This window comes from Artemia sp. Qi Xiang Cuo, chromosome 14, assembly GCF_049724085.1.
Source record: "Artemia sp. Qi Xiang Cuo chromosome 14, ASM4972408v1, whole genome shotgun sequence".
NCBI lineage: Eukaryota > Metazoa > Arthropoda > Branchiopoda > Anostraca > Artemiidae > Artemia > Artemia sp. Qi Xiang Cuo.
Genome location: NC_142807.1, coordinates 20,745,587 through 20,767,058, shown reverse-complemented (window position 1 = coordinate 20,767,058; position 21,472 = coordinate 20,745,587). Strand labels below are relative to the sequence as shown.

The window sequence follows — 21,472 nt, the reverse complement described above, 5'->3', positions numbered from 1 at the left end:
AATTAACTATTCTAATTCATGATTTCAGGCACGTAAAACCACAAAATACTAAAGTTAATTTCTCAAATAGTAAACCCCAGGAGTCAAACATCCACGAAAATCTAAAAAACCTAGGTCAGAAAACCCAAAACAGCTAATTAAATATTCTATTTTATGATTTCAGGCACATAAAACCATGAAATACTAAATTTAACTTCTAAAATAATAAACTTCAGGAAACAAACATCCGCGAAAATCTAAAAAACCTAGGTCTGAAAACCCCTAAACAGCTTAATGAAAAATTAAGTTTTTCTTAATTAAGTAAAGAAAAACCACACGAAAAAGCCCTTATAATAGCATAGGAAGGAACATAAGCTCCTGGAATAGCATAGGAAGGGGACATAAAAAACCTAGGTTTGAAAACCCTAAACATGTAAATAACTATCCTAATTCATGATTTTAGGCACGTAAAACCACAAAATACTAAAGTTAACTTCTCAAATAATAAAGCCCAGGAGTCAAACATCCACGAAAATCTAAAAAACCTAGGTCTGAAAACCCTTAAACAGTTAATTAAGTAAAGAAAAACCACACGGAAAAGCCCTTATAATAGCATAGGAAGGAACATAAGCTCCTGGAAAAGCATAGGAAGGGGACAAAAGCCCTTAAAATAGCATGGGAGGGGACATAAGCCCTTAAAATAACATGGGAACTCCTAGACACGCAAGCAAATAACCTGGGAAGTCCTATACACGCAAGAAACTAACGTGAGAATTCCTATACACGTAATCAAATAAAAAGGGAATTACTATACACGCAAGCAAATAACCTGGGTATTCCTATACAAGTAAGCAAAATAAGGTGGGAATTCCTATACATGCAAGCAAATAACATGGGAATTCCTATACACGCAAGCAAATAACATGGGAATTCCTATACAAGCAAGCAAATAACATCGGAATTCATATACAAGCAAGCAAATAACATGGGAATTCCTATACATGCAAGCAAATAACAAGGGAATTCCTATGAAAGCACGCACATAACATGGGAATTCCTATACACACAAGCAAATAAGATAGGAATTCCTGTACATGCAAGCAAATAACATGGGAATTCCTATACAAGCAAGCAAATAACATGGGATTTCCTATACACGCAAGCAAATAACATGGGAATTCCTATACATGCAAGAAAATAACATGGGAATTCCTATACACGCAAGCAAATAACATGGGAATTCCTATACATGCAAGCAAATAACATGGGAATTCCTATACACGCATCCCAGGAGTCAAACACACACGGAAACCTAAAAAACCTAGGTCTGAAAATCCCCAAACAGCCAATTAAATATTCTAATTCATGATTTCAGGCTCGACCCAATTTAACTAAACCCCCGTGTAACTGTACCCCCTTTAACTGAACCCTCGTGCAACTCAACCCTCCATGCAACCCATCTCCCTCAAAACACTTTTCAGCCATTTCTTGGACAATAAAAGTCAAGACTGGTTGTTTTATTTGGTTAAGTAGAAACTTACGCAGCTAGATACATCTTAAGAAAAATAGGGAAAATTGAGAATCCAATTTTAAGGAAAAAGATTTTCCTATGCAGTTAGACAATTTTTGGCAAAAGTGGGTGCAAAGCTGAAAAAGGGGGAAATTTAGTATAAAAAAAGCTAAAAATACCCCAAATAGCTCAAGAAGGGGTAGCTTCCCTTTGAGGGTTTAGTTGTATTTATAAATCAGCGGATAGATAGTCTGTCAATCATTAGACGAGGCAGCCTAAAAATAGATTGAGAATCAAATAGGGAAAATTAATAATCAAATTTTAAGGAAAAAGATTTTCATGTGCAGTTACACAATTTTTGGCAAAAGTGGGTGCAAAGCTGAAAAAAAAGGTAGAAATTTAGTAAAAAAAGAAGCTAAAAATACCTTAAATAGCTCAAGAAGGTGTAGCTTTCCTTTGAAGGTGTAGTTGTATTTATAAATCAACAGACAGATAGTCTGTCAATCATTAGATGAGGCAACCTAAAAATAGATTTATGCTGTCCTAAAAACTTTAAAAAGTATTAAAACACTAATATAAAAATCCTGGAGAATCCCAATACTCAGGTATTATAGTGTCCAATTTTTTAACAACAAAAAAAACCTGTCTGCTTTTCAAAATGTTCGTATTTGGAACTCTGTCAGTTAACACTAAGAAGCGAATTGGGTAATCCTCTGGCAATAACAAAAGGCTTAGCAGTGATTACGTGTCATTTTCGATCCATTGCTGGCGACAATTCAATCAGAGCAGAGTTGTGTAAATGGAATTTTCTTTTCGCAAATTGAGTTAGCTTAATGCAAATGAGATATCATTTTGATATCTCTAATAGTGTATGCAATACTGGGGCGAGATCTCAGATACCTTTAAGCTACAGGCTATTAACCGGATTCCATATGTACCCACAGTATTTCCATACAGCTATTAGCCCGGAAACTTGTCTGGTTGGCCCAGAAACTTGTCTGGACAACAACATTGATTCTCAAAGGTAAAAGTTTGAATCAGACACTTTTAGGATATCGAGTTTCCTTACTAAATTGATCATACGACCTAAATTATTTCATCAGATATGCCAGCACTTTAAAGTGAAATTTGACTCGCATATGCTTGGGGTATTAAGCATTTGAATTACGACAAAAAATCAAGAATTTATGCACAGTTTTAACTAGCTAAGGCTAAATTTGTTAACGATGGACCATTTTCTTAAGAATAAACTCAATCTGAGGAAATAAACAAAAATGTTCATTTAGGAACTTAATAAAACGACAAAAAATAAAGTGTTTTTGTTCATATTTATATAGCCAAGGCTTAATTTTTTAAATATGGGCCATAATCAGATGAAAATTCTAAAAATAATTAAAGACAAACAAAATTTCATTTATTACAGCAGAAAAACGACAAAAATTGAAGAATTTATGCACAGTTTTAACTAGTTAAGGCAAAATTTGTTAAAGATGGGGCATTTTCTTAAGAAAAAACTCAAAATTAGGAAAGAATACCAAATGTTCCTTTATTACCTAAGTAACACAACTAAAAAATCAAGAATTTATGCACAGTTTTAACTAGCTAAGGCTAATTGGCTGCTAAACAAGACGCACCGGTTTTCTGACACGCATAGCTCTCACTCTCTTTGAAAAGGTGAAGAGCTTCTATAAAATAATGTTGAAATTGCTATGGCAGTACGCAAATAACATAGAAATTGCTAGGGCAGAACGCAAAGTATAACATTGATTACTACTGATATGGAGCTAAAGAGCTTAAATTTTGACAGTGTAGAAGATAGATGGAAACAATTTAGGAAAATAATCCCCGAAGTAGGAGAAAAGGTCTTAGAGAGGACAGCTAGAAAAGCAGCTTGGAATTAAAACGGAAATACTTGACCTTTAGAAGGATTCAAAGAGAGCATTCAAAAGTGTGAATTCTATTGTATGTTCCTTTGGTTTATTTTCTCGGCGTATTTTCACAAACCTCCTGAGGCTCCAAGCGATTTTCACTAGAATTCCTGACATAAAACGGTTTTTTTTTCTACTGAAATCCGAAAAAGAAGTAAACATTGTTAAAAAGATGAAAAACTTGATGAAGTAGAGAGGCCCGGAATTTTTACGAAAACTAGAATTTTTGCCATGAAAAAGAGTTTTGCCATCGAAATAAAAAAAAGAAGTAAGTGAAAATTGTAAGAAATAAGAGAAAAATTGATGAAGCAAAAACACTTTACTTGAAGAAATGTAATATTTAAATCCCGGAGTTTAAAAGAAATCTAGTATTTTTGACACGAAAATGGGTTTTGCTATCAAATCTAAAAAAAAAAATGAAAAGTGTTAAAAAATTAAAAAAATGATGAAGTAGAAAGAGCAGTTTTTTTTCGACGGATTTTCGCAAGCCAATCATATTATTCCTCAAGCGCTTGCCAGAAACGAAATTCAAATCGCCTCGCCTTATTCATCTGTTGTTGCTGTGTCAAATTTTGAGGTGATAAGAACAACCCAAACTGATTGTTTCTGTTGCTAGAAATTTTAAGTCAGTTGAGAAACCAAAACGGTTTTGAAGTTACTATTGGTCACGAGTAAACTTTGTGTTTCTCACAGGTGTACACATGTAAACTATCCAATTACACGTTCATGGGTGTTTTTTTAGCAATTGGCCTTGTAATTGCATATGTTTGACAAACAGAAACTAAAATCTTCTTCTTTCTATCAAGATTGGTTCAATATTCCAAACCAGTCCTTCGCTGTGACTCACTTTTTTTTTACTGTGGTGTCTGCGTTGTTTCGATAGTTGTATGGTAATTCTTAAACTTTTTTAGATTCAGTTGTGCTTTTTATAAAATTGTTGCAGAAGGAATGGTAACAGTGCAGTTCTTATTTCGTATAGGCTACGCAGAAAAGTTATGGTCAACAGATTTTCCTGAATATCCGCCTTTCCCCCCTTTTTCTGTTTATAGATAAATGAATTTCTACGATAAATTTTCTATAAGTTGACTCTTTTCTTCCCGTCGATTGTTGCTGTTGTCCTACTTGTTTTTCGTTAAATAAATTCGAAGAAAAAAGTCAGCCTACTGTAAAAATTCATTTATTTATAAAAAAGAGTGAAAAAGTACGAAAAGGTGGTGGTGCGCTTGGAGTATCTGTTGACTACAATTTTTCTGCACATTATTAAGTCAGAATTTGTTCTATTAACACGCTTTCGTCTTTAGAGACAAGCCATTAAAATAGTTCTGGTGCTGTTTTTTAGTACAGTATATGGTCCTTTTTGCAGGGATGGTACACTTTTAAGGCTCGGTCAAAAATGAAATGTTACGTGAATAAGGTTACCTGAATAATAACATTTTCAGTAAGACTAGCAGACTGTAGCACACATATAAAACTTATTTAAAAAACCGACAACTTCCGAAGATTGCATTTTGGTCTGGTTAATATTATTACTGCTACTACTAACAACTTACTGGAGCACCTTGCCGTCTGAGGCCAACACAGCTAAGCACGCTCATTCCCTTCTCAATCTATTAAAAGCCTCCCTCTTTACACCCTCCCAGGAAGTTCCTAATTCCTTTAAATCTTTCCTTGCGACATTTCCCACCCCAACTGAGGACGATCTGCTTTCCGTTTAGACCTAGACGGTTGCCCGAAAAGCACAGCCTTGGGCAATCTTTCATCCCTAATATTAATATTTTTTTAAGTGTAATAGCAATTTTTTCTGGGTAGTTCAAAAATAAACTTTATCTCAACAAGGAAAACTCAATTCCTTGAGATAAATTTGCGATAAGATTAGCAACCTGTATCGAACCTATCCACTTAAAAACTGAAAAAAAAAACTCTTTCGCACGCTAACCAATGGTCTGTGTTGCACAGGCACCGATCTCCTCATTCAATGCCTTCGGCCGGGAGTGCAGTGCGTGATTGGGGGAAAATCATCCGACGCTTCCCGTGTTTTCCCCCAGATTTCTCCAGGTACCCACTTAGAGCTGGGTTTACTCTGGCTGAGCTTACAGAGTCGCACCATGGACCCCCGTTCCAAATAAAATAGGCCTAACCAGGGACACCAGGATAACTCGAACCCCTGACCTCAGGATTTCAATCCGTAGCGCTAACCACTCGGTTGGGACGGCTCCACACTTAACCATCATTCCATCAAAATCATAGGATACCAAGGACAGTGAAAACGAAACGGTGCAATGGGCAAAACTTACAAAAATGCGGTACTGCCATAAAAACTTCATAATTTTGAACTTACAAAAGAAAATATCTGAAAATTAGGCTAATTTAGGAATAGGCCTAAAGTGGTCCAGGGGTAAAACATGGTATTATTTTGATGTCCTTGGTACTTAAATACCTTACGAAATTAAACGCACTTTACAAAAGATGCATGAACTCACCTTCAGGTGTGACTGAAAAATCTCAGTCACCCCTGACTGAAAGTCACCTCGGTGACTGAAAAATCTCCCTGAGAATATAGCAGAAGGAAATGACCAATATTCAGGTATCCTTAATTGGAAGGAATTTTTCAGAGAATATTATTGGGTGGAATTGGAAAGGAGGTGGGTAGAGAGCCTGAAGTTACTATTACTACCAAACTTCAAGTCACAGCCTTCCGTGCCTCCCCGCCATTTTCTATAAAACATCCTAACGCAATAATTAGGTCAACCGATGTAGAGCTTAAAATATCTAGGAGCAACTGAAACTTACCCCCTGAGCCCTCTCCGTCATAAAACTTTCAGTATACCTTGCGCAGTGGTCTTCAATTTGCCCCTTCGGAGAAAAAAAAATACCATAGGGTCCTAAAAGAACCGTGACTTTCGTAGGAAACGACAACATTACAAACAATAAATCAAGTAGCCTGAAATGTGTGTGGAAATACTCCCATTAGCCGGCTATTAAAATGATCTTTTTTTTTAAGTAGGATCACATTACATATTTGAAATTCTGAATTATTTCCCTATGCCAAAGTAAAGGTCAAAGACATCTTTGGCCACTTTTATCTTGCTAAACCTGATTTCAAATATTTTTATCCGCACGTATCTAGATCATACTTAATTAGCTTTGGCCTAAATGAAAAAAGATGTTTTTTTAATTTAATTGTATTTTCAATGGATATGCACCCACATGTAATCCATGTCAGGCAATATTTGTTTTTCACACCTGAATCCCCTTTTTGTGTGAGAATAAAATTGGACAAACATATCTTCATTTGCATTCCCAAAAATACCTAGCTAATTTTAGCGTAAATTTCCACAGATGAAAACAACTTCGTGTGAAACTATATTTTAAGCGACTTTTTTGTTCCACTTAAATAGTGGTAATTAGTAAATAATTCACACTGGGTTCATTAGCATTAACATACAAGGGGTTGCACAATGTATTCTTTAGATACATGCAACCTTATGCCTCTTCCGCCTCTAAGCCTCCGTTTTGTCTGTTCTTTCGGTCCTTTCAAGTCCATAACTTTGATGCTTCCTATATACTCGGATCCTGAGAAAATCCACGGCCTTTCCATCAAACAGGCAAACAGAGAAATATTTTCAAATAGGTTTTTCCAAGTCAACGAATGAGCTGTCTTCGAAAGTCCCATTTTACATAGTTTTCTTTTTAAGCTCATTTTTTGTCTTTATATGCTATTCCGGTTAAGATTGATGATTGAACAAATCATCGCGTCACCTCTAAAGTAAAATTGCATTATAAACATATTCATAAAACTTTACATCCATGTACATATACATACACATACATACACGCAACTATGCACATACATAAGCATATTGGCACATACACATAAACATATACTTGTTCGCACATTCACACAAAATCCTCTACATCTATGCACGCACACAGACTGGTGCTAGGTTATTCCTCTCCTGGAAATTCACCCCACATACAAAATTGGCCAGCGAAAGAAAGTATGAGAAACAAAAATAATTAAGAAAGAGGAATTTTCGATTATTCTACCAATATTTCGAAATATAGGCTAGGCAGAATGTGTGGTGTAGAATGTCTTATAGTATTTATTTTTACATTTTACTTTATTTTAATTCTTTTTTGTGTTTCTGGGGGGCTGGGTTACCATAGGAGGGTAAGATAAAGTCTAACATTGGGGCTGCGGGGTTGACATCAACCCCGAAGACAAACTTATTAGAAATTTTGAAGTTCTTGAACAAAATTTGACTAGATATCGTAGGGGTTAGAGTTGGGCCGGATAGCAGAAAAGAATCCGAGAAGGTTACCCTCCAGTAGCTTTCAACCCTTAAAAAGGACACAAGAACTTCGAGAAATAACTTACCTCTCTTAGCTAAACTAAATTTAGTATGAAAATAAAAAAAGAAAAAAATATTTCAAGCTGAAAATGCAAGGTACGATAGCAGTATCTATTTAAATCGGGATACTACGTTTTGATAAGCAGGTTTTGATACAAGCCCGAAATGATGAAAATGAGAGAGCTACTTACGATGTAGACTGTTGCTGTAACTCTGACCAGATTTCCCATATTGACGGGTCTGGGTCAATAAGGCTGACCCTGGCAATACCAGATCCAGGAATGATATGAACTTGCCGACACTGGAATCCATTGTTCCGCATTAACTGCCTCACTTCCTATAAAAATTGAGATAGGATTCAAAAGACGAGCTTAAATGAGAGCATTCATGTCAAAGGTTAAAATTAATAGGATTTTTGAAATCTCTTACATAAAAAAAATCAGACTTTAAAAGGTGTTTGAACTTTAAAAGGTACAATAATAAAAGACTTAACCGGGTACTGCTGCATTATCTGTAACACACGCGAGAAGTGAAGTTTGGTTAACACTAATGAAATAAAACTAAATAGGATAAAAACATGATAGTTTAGAAACAAATTTCGGCTATATATTTGCGCATCAGGGGGGTGGGGTAAATCATAGCATATATTAAATACGTAACCTAACCTAACCTAACATTTTCGCCCCTAAACCCCGAAAAACAAAAGTTTAACGCAGTGATAAATCACTGTCTGCAATCCTCAGCATAGGAATTGTCCGTTGAAAGAAACCCGTTTGACTAGTTTCTCTAGCATGTTCGCTGTACAATATCGCGCGTGTGTTACAGATAATACAGCAGTACCCTTAACCGGAAAAAGAGGGTGAAAAGAGAAACAGAAGATGGCTTAAAGCAAAGTAGGCTAATCTAAGCAAAAGAGAGTAGAGGGTTTTTTCTTTGCAAACAGCTATAATTTATATTAGAACTGAACCGAACTGAGACAATATCATCAGAACTGCGCAAATAGACATTATAAATTGGGTTTAGATTATAATCCTACATGGTTTTCAAGAATATGATGTACTCGTGAAATTATCTATCTATTAGATAGGGAAAATAGTAAGTTGTATAGCTGGTTTAAAAGTAATGAAGGTAATGATTTAAATTTAGCGCTAAAAAAACTAGATAAGGAAAATATTAAGTTTCTCTCTCTCTCTCTCTCTCTCTCTCATATATATATATATATATATATATATATATATATATATATATATATATATATATATATATATATATATATATATATATGTATTGTGTATATACTATAAACGAGCAATAATTGTGTATTTATTTATTTATGTATGTATGTATTTTTTCTCCAAAATGGCTCCATATTTTCCCGGGAAAATTGGCATCCTGGTATATTCTGGCCTAAAAAAACGATTTAGATAGGTCATAAATTTGAGATAGTCTTCTCAACATTAATTTCAAACCTATTATAGCACCCTGAACTCGCGAAACCTTTAAAGTTAATTAATTTTGCTCACACTTTCATCTAGGATGCTTAAATCATCAGAATAATCTAAGTCCAGGAAAGCTTTTCTTCTCCATTTGATTCCGTGTTCTTCCATTGCCTTTCCTGTCCTCCTTAAGACAAAGAGGTCTCACTTATGATTGAACTCCAAGAGCAATAACCGATCAACAAACGTGCCGATGTCAAAAAGATTCATAGGCCCCTTGACGTAAAAGCTGAGCAAAATATTATTATCCTTTTTTCAAAAGAGTAACATTGCTATGATACAGTGCCAAAATACAGGTCTTAATAAAAACTTTAATCCCTAGTTTATATGAATCAAATCTTCCAAGTGAAAGAGTGGTTGCCAAACGCTGGAAGACTTTCCATAGTAACGTTAGAATCACCATCTTGTGGCAAAATATACAAAATATTAATGGCATGGAAAAGATTTTTGACCATTTTGATTTAAATATACATTAAACAAATGAGCCAAAAAGGGACTAGGAATTCTAAATATGAGGCAGAAATTTTTTTTTAAAGACTTTATTTCTATCAGCAAGGGCCAATAATTTGCCAAATATGATTTATGTCTAACACTTAGATTTACAATTTTATAATCAACAAGGGGGACTCATTAATTGTAATATTACTAATAGTTGTATTTAGTTACTTATATATATATTTTTTTTAACTGGTTTTTGACATGCAAAAAAACTGTTTTACCCGATTTTTGTTGTGCAGGGAAAGCTGTCGCTAGGAAGCAGCTGTCAACGTCAAGGACGGCTTAGGATCTAGCTGATCGTTAGTCCTTAATCATATTTATCCGTACTTATCTGCTTTTATTGCTGCTTTTGTTGATTTCAGGGCATTACGGGTTATTTTTTATTAATGTTAATTAAGCCTTAAATCTCAAATCCATAACAAACATGTCGTATCAAAAAACGATCTTGCTCTATTTATCGAATTGTAAAACATAAGTTTACCCCAGTATCATAAAATCGGAAATTACGAAAAAAGGGAATAGAAACATAAGAAAGCACTTAAGAGTAGCGATGACCAAAAATATCGTTCTTAAAATTTCCAGAAGGATGCAGATGAAGAGAAATTCTTGAAGTCTTTCTTATCTCAATTCTTTCAGATTTAAAAAGCTCGGGATTTCTGGTTGATAACATCATGTTTTTTATACATCATGACAGAAAACAGAGTAACTGAGTTTGACGGGCAATCAGATTTCCTTAGAAATTTTGGCAAAAATATTTGCTTGCTGATTGAACTGTAAAACTTTGAGAGGTAATTATTAATGATATTTGGCTTGAAGACAAGATAATATTGCCAGTTATAACACTGTTAAGTATATTCTTAAGGGCATTAATACACGAAGCTAGACTTCAGCCAGCCTTCCATTAGTGCTATAATAATACAGGTTGGGACTATAATTAAGCACCTAGAGCAAAAACCCCATATATAAAAAAAGGTTGTCTAAGCTCACCTTATGGGATGTTGATTACAGGCGACAATTTCAAACTTATGAAATTTGTGAGTCAATAACGATTGAATATATAACAATAAACATATAATAAAAGAAATGTAAACAGTTGGCAATACTTCCCAAGGCAACCTTTCAGCGACAGCCTACCGGATACCGGATCAAAACTGTGATTGGATGACTTTGGGGGGAGGAGGCCTTTAGAGAGGGGGGCTAGTTGCCCTCCAATCTTTTTGGCCACTTAAAAGGGCACTAGTAAATTTAATTTCCGTTCAAATGAGCTATTACACATCTCTTTATGGTGTGCTGGTCACCCCTAGCCTTGGTAGAAAAAAAATAAAATAAAACGGAGACATATCAGTGCTACCCATGCAAAAACGTCATTTTCCTTGTTATTAAAGGAGGGGGACTGTAATTTCCCATAAATAGGTCTTCGAATGTGCTGATTCTAATGGTAGACTTTAAATTTTGATCAGACACTATTTTTGAGGGTTTCAGATTTTTTTTTCAAAATCACCATAAAATTCTTTTCGTAATAAACATTTATTTTTGGACAAACCGAAATAATAGTTACCATTTCTGAATCACTGTCAGATGCCAATTTTTTTCAATGGGTAGTTTTTTTCTAAACGGGTTTTTTTAACTTTTGGTTACTATGGACCGTGGTTCGCTCTTTACTAGGTTGCAGCTACAGCTGCAACCATGATACAATAGTCTTTTATGTAAGCCCACAAACATTGAAGATTTTCCGAAATAGAACCATATTTTTGGATTACAATACAAAACTGTTTATTTAACAAGTGTCAACTCACCATTTATTATTCATTCACTCCCGGAAGCAGCCCACTCGGAAAATAAACAAAAGGGGAGAAAAGTTCCACTTTCCAAAATGACGGCTGTTTATGTTGCCAATGGAAATGAGTATCGTGTTTCTCAAAGACTCCTTCTTTTTCCAGTTTATAAATTATATTTTCTACGTCAAGCAAAACCTATGCCAGAATTATGACATCAGATTCTGGGTGATCTTATTTTTTAGGCTTTCGATTAAATTATTTGCTTAAAAGTTTTTTGGCAGACCAAAACAGCATTCTCATGAGTTATTATTGATCTTTTAACATCACTTGACTTGTGATACTACAAAAAAGTTCCTAACAAGTGGATACGTTTTGAAAATCATTTAGCAAAAATATTACTAATTTCTAGTTCCTTTAAAACACTTTTTAGGTTATGTTGTTATAACTTGTCCTCAAAAACAGTATTAGCCCAATAAGTTCATTAAGAGAGAAGGTGGGGTCATAGTAAGGGGACGGAGTAGTTAGTTATACGATTTAGAAACAACAAGAGGAGGGAAGCAAAATTAATAGGAAATAAGTAAAAAGATGGTTATGAAACGTCCGGACAAAAATCAAAAGAATTAAGCTTATCTTCAAAAAGAAGATTAAGCAATAATCGGTATACGACCCAGGGATGGATTAATTACGATTAATTTACGATAATCATTAAATACGATTAAATACATGCCTAAAGCTCTAAAGCCCTAGTACATTCCTTGTCTATATTTAAGGATGATTAATCACCGAAAAACGTCACTAAGCCCCGCCTCAGCATCATTAATCATAGTCACTCGACGTGGAATACACCCTTGCTGAAATCGGTTCCCGAAATCAGCTACGTGTGCCTAGCCCTTAAGAGAGAAAAACCGATCGTGCAACTCCCCTCAGGCATGCTAGTTTTGGTGACGGACAGGGTTGCTACCACGATCAGTTCCTAAAGTGCTACAATTCCCAAAATTTGCGCGCTACAAAGCGATTTCCGGTGCTACAGTAAAAAAATTGACTGTAATAGACTATTACAGTCAATTTTATTTTTTACAGTTTTATCAATTTTATACAGTCTATTACAGTCAACTATTACTAATAGTTACTAAAAAAGCAATCTCGTGCTACAGTTGGCAGCCCTGTGACGAGAAGATCGCATTCATGGAGAATTTGAACCCACGGAAGACTGGAGTGGACTGACTCCGACTTAAAAAGTTCGGATCTTCTGTGACTGCAATTGTTGACAAGACTGCAAATTGTTCCAGTGATTTGCAACGTTTTTGTTTCTTTCTTATTTATTTTCACGATTCATTAAACGGAAATCAAGCGCTACTTTATATCCATATTTAACTGATAGCCACCAGATACATAACCAGACATTTACCGATACTTACCATTTACCATAATTCATGACACGGGAACCTGGAATACTGGCAATTGTTTAATTTTACCAGAGCCGTTTACCATTTGTGTATTTTTCTTACAGACTTCCCGCAAATTTTCCAAATGGATGAAATTGTGCGATCTTAGCAGGATTTGAATAAACAGAAGATGCAAATTTTGAAAATATTTTCAAATGTGAAACAAAATATTAAAAAAAGACCCTCCAAAAAACTAGTTACTGACATAATATTTAGTATTTTTTACTAATCATATAAGAAAATTGTCGAGTTTTGCCAAATTCAAAAACACACTTTCAATAAAACACGTACACCAAATGGCGTGTGCCAAGCGTGGAGGAAACTGTGCCAAGCGTGGCGAAATTTTGCAACGCTCGTGGCGATCTGAGATGCATACCTAGTGATGGAAAGTGGGCGCTCCCTTGACCATCTTTTTTGAGCTCAAGATCAAGTGTTTTTCTAACAATTAATTTTTCTAAGAAACTCGCTAAGAAAAATCTATCGCAGCACAAATTCTCAAGCTACAATATCATATAAACAGAATTGAACCACGTTTTTCTTTTGTATTCGCTCTTAAATTTCTAAAAAAAAAACCTGAATGGAAAACGGCTTGTAAGAAAAATTGCCTTGGCTGTTAATTAGACAATTTGACATTACATATGATATGTAAACAATGGACCAGCTTTTCAGTAAAAGGCAAAGAATCGTGGCTCAGCAAAACAAAATTAATTTTTTCCAAGGACATAAAAATTTGTTTGAACTTTCGACGAAACTTCTTAGAGACTTTATCTGAAAGAATTATATAGGAAAAAAGGGTACTGGTGCATTAGATGGTCACTTTTATATACTATTCAAGGAAACCAGTCACGAAAAACCCACCAGACGGGTTAACTGCAATAGACCGCTATTCAGAAACGGAATGCAAAGAGTAGTTTTCATTGCGTTTACGATATTTAAACTGTTGTTTTGGGGGGTTTAGGGAGGGAAAAGGTACCTAGGTTAGGTTACGTATTTAATATATGCGATGCTTTATCTCCTCCCCCTAATGTGCCAATATATAGCTCAAATTTATTTCTAAAACATTATATATTCATCCTATTTTATTTTATTTCATTAGCATTAACCAAACTTGACTTTTTAGAAGTGACCATCTAATGCACCAGTACCGCACAAAAGTTTTCAGCTAAAACCTCATACAAAATATAATTAAACACGTTTTCATGTTTTGTTCTAAAATGTTTACCCAAAAATAGTGATAGAAAATAGTTCAAGCACAAAAATGACCTTGACGGTTAATTACAGATCTTGACACTGTAGAAGCTGTCAAACAGTTACTTGTGACAAACTGTAAGTAAAAAAGTACTTGTGTTAATGTTAACTCAAACTCGAAAAAAAAAACATAATCAAGTGGCGTTTCCTGCCATTTCGTGGCATAGAAAAATGTTGGTTTTAGAGAGCCAGTAACTCGTCGAAAATACTTCCACTAAACCAGTATAACAATCTAGCATAAAGAGCGAGGGGCTAAGGGGGGCAGCTCCCTCATATAGAGGATAAGTTCTAATCGTTTAAACTTTATATTACTCTTTATCTTCGCTTGAAACTTTTTTTTTAATTAGTATTGTATAAATGGTCAATTATGACGGTTACTTTATAATGGAGTTTTATCGCTCTGCTCTTTTGTTAATATGTTCTTTCTTGAAGTAGTGAGAGAAAAAGTTAAAATTCAGCGTAAAGAGCGAGAGGTTAGATGGAGTTCAAAAGCCCCCTTATATAAGGGATAAGTTCTGTTCGTTTTCAGTTTTAATGTCACTTTTTACTTTCATTTGAAAAAAAAAACATGTTCTTTTACATTTAAATCAAACAATTTGCGGTAACGAACTGTAAGTAAGGAGCGACGCGGCCCAGTAGTAACCGAAACTCTAAAAGACGAAAATTTGATAATAATAGATACGCCAAAAGAATTGAAATTTTATGCTTATTCCAAATATATAAAGTGCATTAAGTTTAATGTGAAAGCTACGAGCGTGAAAAAATTTGCCCGATTTTCGAAAAAAGGGGAAATACCTCTAAAAAGACAAGTTATCTTAACGAAAATCATACCATTCAGCATGTCAGAGAGCCCTAAAGTAGAGCCATCAAACTCATATCAACAAAAATTCAGAATTTTGTGTTTTTTCGCAGAAGAAAGATCACGGATTTTTTTTTTTTCTCAGGGGTGATCGTATCAAACCAATGGTCCTAGAAGATCGGGGTAGGGCTCATTCGCACGAAAATCAAAAGTTATAGTGCCCTTTTAAGTGACCAAAATGATTGGAGGGCACACCCATTTCTTACCCAAAGACATCCGATCAAAATTTTAAGATGACCATTTAATTTAGCATAGTTGAAAGGTCTTATAACTATACTTTTGTTGATGCCATGACCCTCCACGGTTCCTTGGGAAAGGGCTGTAAGTTAAACAATTTTCCTATATTGTTCACATATCTGCAGGGGAGAGGGGGAGGAGCATTTTTCACGGGGAGAATATTCATTGGGGAGGAAAGTTTCCGGCAAAAGTTTCCTGGAGAAATATTACATGGGTGGGGGAGAGGGAAGTGGATTTCCAGGCATGATTTAAAAACAGTCATAAGTTAAATATTAAAAAAACAAGTTTTTTCAACCGAAAGTAAGGAGCAACATTAAAACTTAAAATGAACAGAAATTATTCTGTATATGAAAGGGCATGCTCCTTTCAAAGCCAAGCCCTTTCCCCACGGACTAAAGAACCTAAATTTAACCTAAATGAACTAGTTTAATTAAACAAAGAACATAGTTTAATTAAACTATACATAAATTAAAAGAAAAAGAGTTGTGGCTCAGTAAAGCAACATTAATTTTAACGAAATAAAATCTGTGCCGACTTTCGACGAAACTTTTAAGCAACTTGCTCGGAAGGAAAATTTAAACGAAATACGAATTTGTCAGCTAAAACCTCTCGCAGGCGATAATAAAGCACATTTAGGGGAGGAGACATAATTAATATCTAGGGAGGAGCAACTGCCAAACCCTGAACACATCCTTTAATTTTTTGCCCAGACATGGAAAACGATTTAAAAAATTATTTTGTCAGTTATTTCCGCACCATGACATTACAGAAGATTTGGAAATAAAAACGAAAAGAAGATTTGGAAATATTTGTATACTAAAAATAAAAAAAAAGCGTCGGCTCGTTACAAAGTCTTAATTTTCTCACAAAATTCTCAGTCAGAAACCAAAGGTTATTTAAGAAAGAAAAGATTTTTTTTTCTTGATTTGGCACGGAAAACTGGCAAAGGGCGACTATTCTGGTTTCGTCTTCCATTTAGTTACCATTATCAGAAACTGCAAATTATTTAGAACAAAATGTAACAGATTGGGGGGAAAATGAAGGGCACTTCTGCCATTCTGTGGAGTAAAAAAATTAATATTTGCTCTAGAATTGACCCGTCATTCTATCCATCAGCCTTACTCAATTGCTGATGAAGATGAAGGAAAAACGGATTCATCTGCTAATGTTTGTACGCGTCTTGGTTCAATTGCCTGATTATGGAAGTTTATAGTATTGGTTTATGAATTTCAATGTCCTTTGTATGCTTTAGTTTTTTGCCTAGAAATTATCTCAGAATCAGGGCCGTATCCAGGATTTTTTTTTTCACTGGGAGGAGGGGAATTTTGTCAGGCGAGGGGGTACGAAAAAAATTAAAAAAGTATCAAAATTTTTTTTATATACATTCTTGTTACGTTTTTACGAGTCGGACAAGTATTTCGGGGGGAGGGTTCAAACCCCCTAACTCTCCCTAGATACGGCCTTGCTCAGAATAGAAAAAAAAATGTAAATAGAAGACGGTCCAAACAAAGAATCACCTTGGCAGTTAATTACACACCTTGACATTACGGAAGATTCGTAAATCTTCCGTAAGCTTTCCTGTATATTAAATATAAAAAAAGAGCCGCGACTCATTACAAAGCAATTAATTCTTTTTTCAAGGACAATTCAGATTCAGAAACAGTAAAAATAATTAATTAAATTAATTATTTATGATTCGTTTTAAAGATGCTTTTAAAAATTTACATTGAATCGATATTATTCAACATTTAGTCCATTCCGTAAGGGCGAAGGAGCATTATGTTTTCGCCTTTTTTTTTGTTTTATTGAAAGTTTCATTCAAACAATTTTTTTGGAAAATTACAAAGCAAAGACAAGCTAATTTTGGGATCAAAGGATTACATTTTAGGATTTTGCATAGGAGATTGGCTCACGACGAGATTATTGCCACAAGCGGATTAATGAATGAATTAATTAATTTCTGAATTAATCTACCACTGTCAACAGTAATTGTAAGCAATTTAGATTAAAATATAACTCTTGCAGCGAATAATGAGAAGGAAGTCGCTTTTCCTTACAGACTTATTGATTTTTTATGTTCTGCATATAAAAATTGCCTTCAGTAAACTGAATTATATGTAAAAGTTTTGTAAATAGTGATGGTGACGTGAAAAAGGGAACTAATTACCATTAATCAACTGGGTGGCTCCAGCCTGGAATTTTGATAATTCGAGCTTTTTTTTTATATATATATATACAAAGTTCCACCACAACCTAAGTTCCATCCAAACAACAAGCTTGGAAAATCCAGCTAAAAAGCCTGTTTATTTTGAATATAATTTGTTTCTAATAATCTTATACGGATTATTACTGACCCTAAATGAGACTAAATACAAAAAAATCATTTCTTTAAAAGGAAAGTAAACAGTGGAATTAAAACTTAGAACAAATATGAATTATTTTGAGTGTTGGTGGTGCCCCCTCCATCTCTTTACGATGAAGTTTTATCAGTGTTTTACAGTATTTTTTCGGTCCAAAAATGTAATGGGTAGACCTAATTGAAATATTTTCATTTGATGGTAGCGTTGAACTGGACAATTTTATTGTTGAAAGGAATTGCGCATCAGTAGGTCCTTGTATTCTTACGATGCTGTGAAAACACTTTTTTTAGTGTTTTTTCACGTCCCAATTACCGTGTGTTTCGACCATTCGTTTTAAAAAAATTGGTTGCGAGAAGTCAAACTTTAGTGTGGAAAGGAGGGAGATTCCCCCCCCCCCACGCACACACAAACACACAGGTACAGAATGATTTCTGATTGCTTTAGGCTTTGATGCCGCTCTTTACTTTCCTTTCATAAAACTCATATTTCTATTTAGTTTCTGTTGGCTTTCAATACTATACACAAGGTTGTTCTTAATATGTGGAAGAATACCATCCACTCAATTCAAACATTAAAGTTTAATTTTTGTAAACCATGCTTGGTTTACAAACATATGTGTATAGACATATTGAAAATATTATTTGTACTACCACCACTACTACTACTACTAATACCAACTCACTGCAGCACCAGGCTGGTTCAGGCCAACACAGCTACACAAGCTACTATTCCATCCCAATCTATTCAAAGCCTCCTTCTTTACACACTGCAAGACGTTCTAATTTCCCTTAAATCGTTCCTTACGACCCCCTAACACTCCATTCAGGGACGACCTGATTTTCTTTAGGCCTCTTCAGTACCTATACTGCATACTTCAAACTTTATTCATTCATATGTGTATTCTTTGTAATGAAGGGGGGGGGGGGGGAAGAGGTTAAATCACTAATCATTTGAATATTATTCAACTCATGTAAGCAACCCTAATACAGAATTTGAATATATGAGCCCAAAAAGTTTTTTTATTCCTGGGGTAGGCTACGTCCCCCCCCCCATTCCTATTAAGGAATATTTTGGTATCCACCCTAATAGCACGTGTCAAGCTGTGCAATGCTTTATAACCATTTATTTTATTAGATAAACAGTGTATAATAACGGTTCCTTTTCTGGATTGCATGTAAATTTAGGGACGCTTCCAATAGTTCTCAAAATTTTGGCTCAATAACATTCCGGTTCTTCTGGTCAAAATTACTACCGTATTTAACATGACATAATGCTAGAAATGGGCACTTTGGTGTCTCATCAGGATTACTTGTGCTGCTTAAAAAGAGCAATAAATTATTGAATGTTTACTCAGATGACCCTTCTTTCAGTAATCTACGATTATTGGTTCGATACAACCTTCCCCACGGGAAAAAGATTCCCATTTTTCTAGACAGTCGCCATAAGCTTCTCATACATGCAGAATTTCTTATTGTTCTGATTACAAACTTTCTTGTGAATTTCTGAATACTTTTTCTAAGATTCTGCAAAGTTTCATATGCTGATAGAACCGATGAGCAAATTTAGTAATAATGATTTGGGTATATTTCATAAATATTATTTATTATTATAAAAATATAACGGCATAAATATTACGCTCTGTTTACCATCTATTGTAATCAGCACTACATGTTTACATGGTTACACTCCGTCGTTTAACCCTGGTTTTTCAACATAACCCTGGGATATTCGAAATTTTCGACTTATAAAACAGGGCTGTAAAACAATTTTACAAAAGTATTTATATAAAACATTCGACAAATGTTTAATTTGTATAATATATGCCGAAAAACCCTGTTCAGTATTTGAAACAGTGCTTCGAGAATGAAAGTCAACTCATAGAAATTACGCCTCTTCAAATGTTTCTCAGGAGGGGGGGGGGGTGGAAATACCAAAAACGAATTCTACTGTCATCATTTTCATGGTTCTGAAGGAAATTCTTTGAATGAATATCGTTTTGCTAGGGATTCCCCCTAACCTTTCTCGTTTCTGTGCTGGTAAGCAAATGATAGTAATCGTGTATTATTGTTAAGAAAACTATACAATAAGAAAGTAGTTGTTACCCCAAATGACTCACATCAGTAAAAAAATATTTATCAGACTGAATAAAGATTAGGGGGTAGATAACCCTTTCCGCCCCATCTTCCTTTTATATTTACAAAGAGAAAAAACATCAATTTTCGCATTTTTGTAGATAAGGACTTAAAACCTGTATTGTGGGGATACGCTGCAATTTCTGGAGGAGTTTTCATCATCACTTCCTTTCTTGGGGGTGTTCCCCACTTTTTCTAAAATTAGCAAATATCCTCAGGCTTGTAGCTTTTAATGGGTTTTAGCCTTAACAACTGTTTATTTAATTGGGATTACCATAAAAACTATTCTTTTGATTAATATATTGTTATCACAATCATTTTTATAAATGTATGTCATTATTACTGCGAGTCGTTGCTCACTTAATATTTGTTACCATGAGCCTTTTCATTAGCATCTCAGGTGGATTAGCTTCGATGAGTCTCCAATGTTATCATTATCAGCGGCAATTGAAGAATATTTCGAATAAAAATTAACACTTTACAGAAATTGATTAGACAAAAACTTATAAAAACAATAAAATAATTCTACCAGACCCTAAGCTTCATCCAAATAATTCTTGCGCAAGAGAAAGGGGAAAAGCCAAGCTTATTTTTAGAAAGAGGAGGTTTATTTCTTATTATCTTGTACAGATTATTCACCGTAGGCGAGATCAGTGTCACTAGCGGATTAGTTTGAATGAGCCCACGATTTCGTCATCATTGCCATTGCATCACCAAATTTGTCACAATATGTTTAGAATTGAATGACATAATTATTTAAAGACAAGTCGATTTTTAACATTTTATATAGAAAATGTGTCTAGGTGACAAAAATTGAATAAAAATTTTGTAACCAGTGATGATTGTGAGGAAAGGGAGGAACTAGCATGGAATAATCCACGTGTTGGCAGTGAACTGGAATATTTTTAATTGTAAATATTGGCTGTAACTTTTTTGAGAAGGCTATGCCGGACCATCTTAAAATTAATTCACTGAATTGCAGACTTTCAATCTTGCCTTAGCAAAGAGTTAGAGAAAAGAGGAAGGAAAGAAATTTTTACAAGAAAATTCGGTACTTTTCTATTATAGCGACCCCACTCGAGAATTGAAGCTAGATTAATCCTAATGAGAAATACGCAAACATGATGAAATTACATTACTTTAGAAACAAATTTGGGCTATATGTTTGCACATTAGGCGGGTGGGGGAAAGTATAACGTGTCTGCATGCAAAATGTGTCATCCACAATTATTTGTATATTATGAATTATAAATTGTTTTCTAACTTCATGCTATCCAAATACTTTACCCCCCCCCCCCTAAAATATAATGTATTCTGTTACCCGCCACTTGTTTTTCACTGAGCCTATGCTAATTGTCTCTTAATACAGATAGATGAAAAACCGGTTCTATGTTGGTTCTCGAGTTTTGCACAGGGTAATTCTTGAGTGGGGTTGCTATAAAGTACCGAAAATTTTTGAGAAATATGTGAACCTGATGTAAAATTTTTCTGAAGCCTGGGACATAAATCAATTTTCCTGAATTACTGTTCATTCAACCCAGCACGTGTTTCCTTTTGTCCTTGTTTCTTACAAAAATACAGACGAATTTTATAAAAAAAATATTCCTGCGACAGCCAATAATCGTGAATTGCATAAATAAGCAGCTTTAA

The 21,472-nt window shown here is 34.6% G+C and overlaps 1 protein-coding gene across 1 annotated transcript in view; it reads right to left on the bottom strand.

Moving 5' to 3' along the window:
• LOC148944248 (uncharacterized) overlaps positions 1-21,472 on the bottom strand; it is a 270,221-nt gene that overhangs the window by 235,082 nt on the left and 13,667 nt on the right. The window contains exon 2 of the mRNA XM_089100235.1: positions 7,961-8,106. Within this exon, the coding sequence (XP_088956361.1) occupies positions 7,961-8,106 (146 nt within the window). The remainder of the gene's footprint in view (positions 1-7,960; positions 8,107-21,472) is intronic.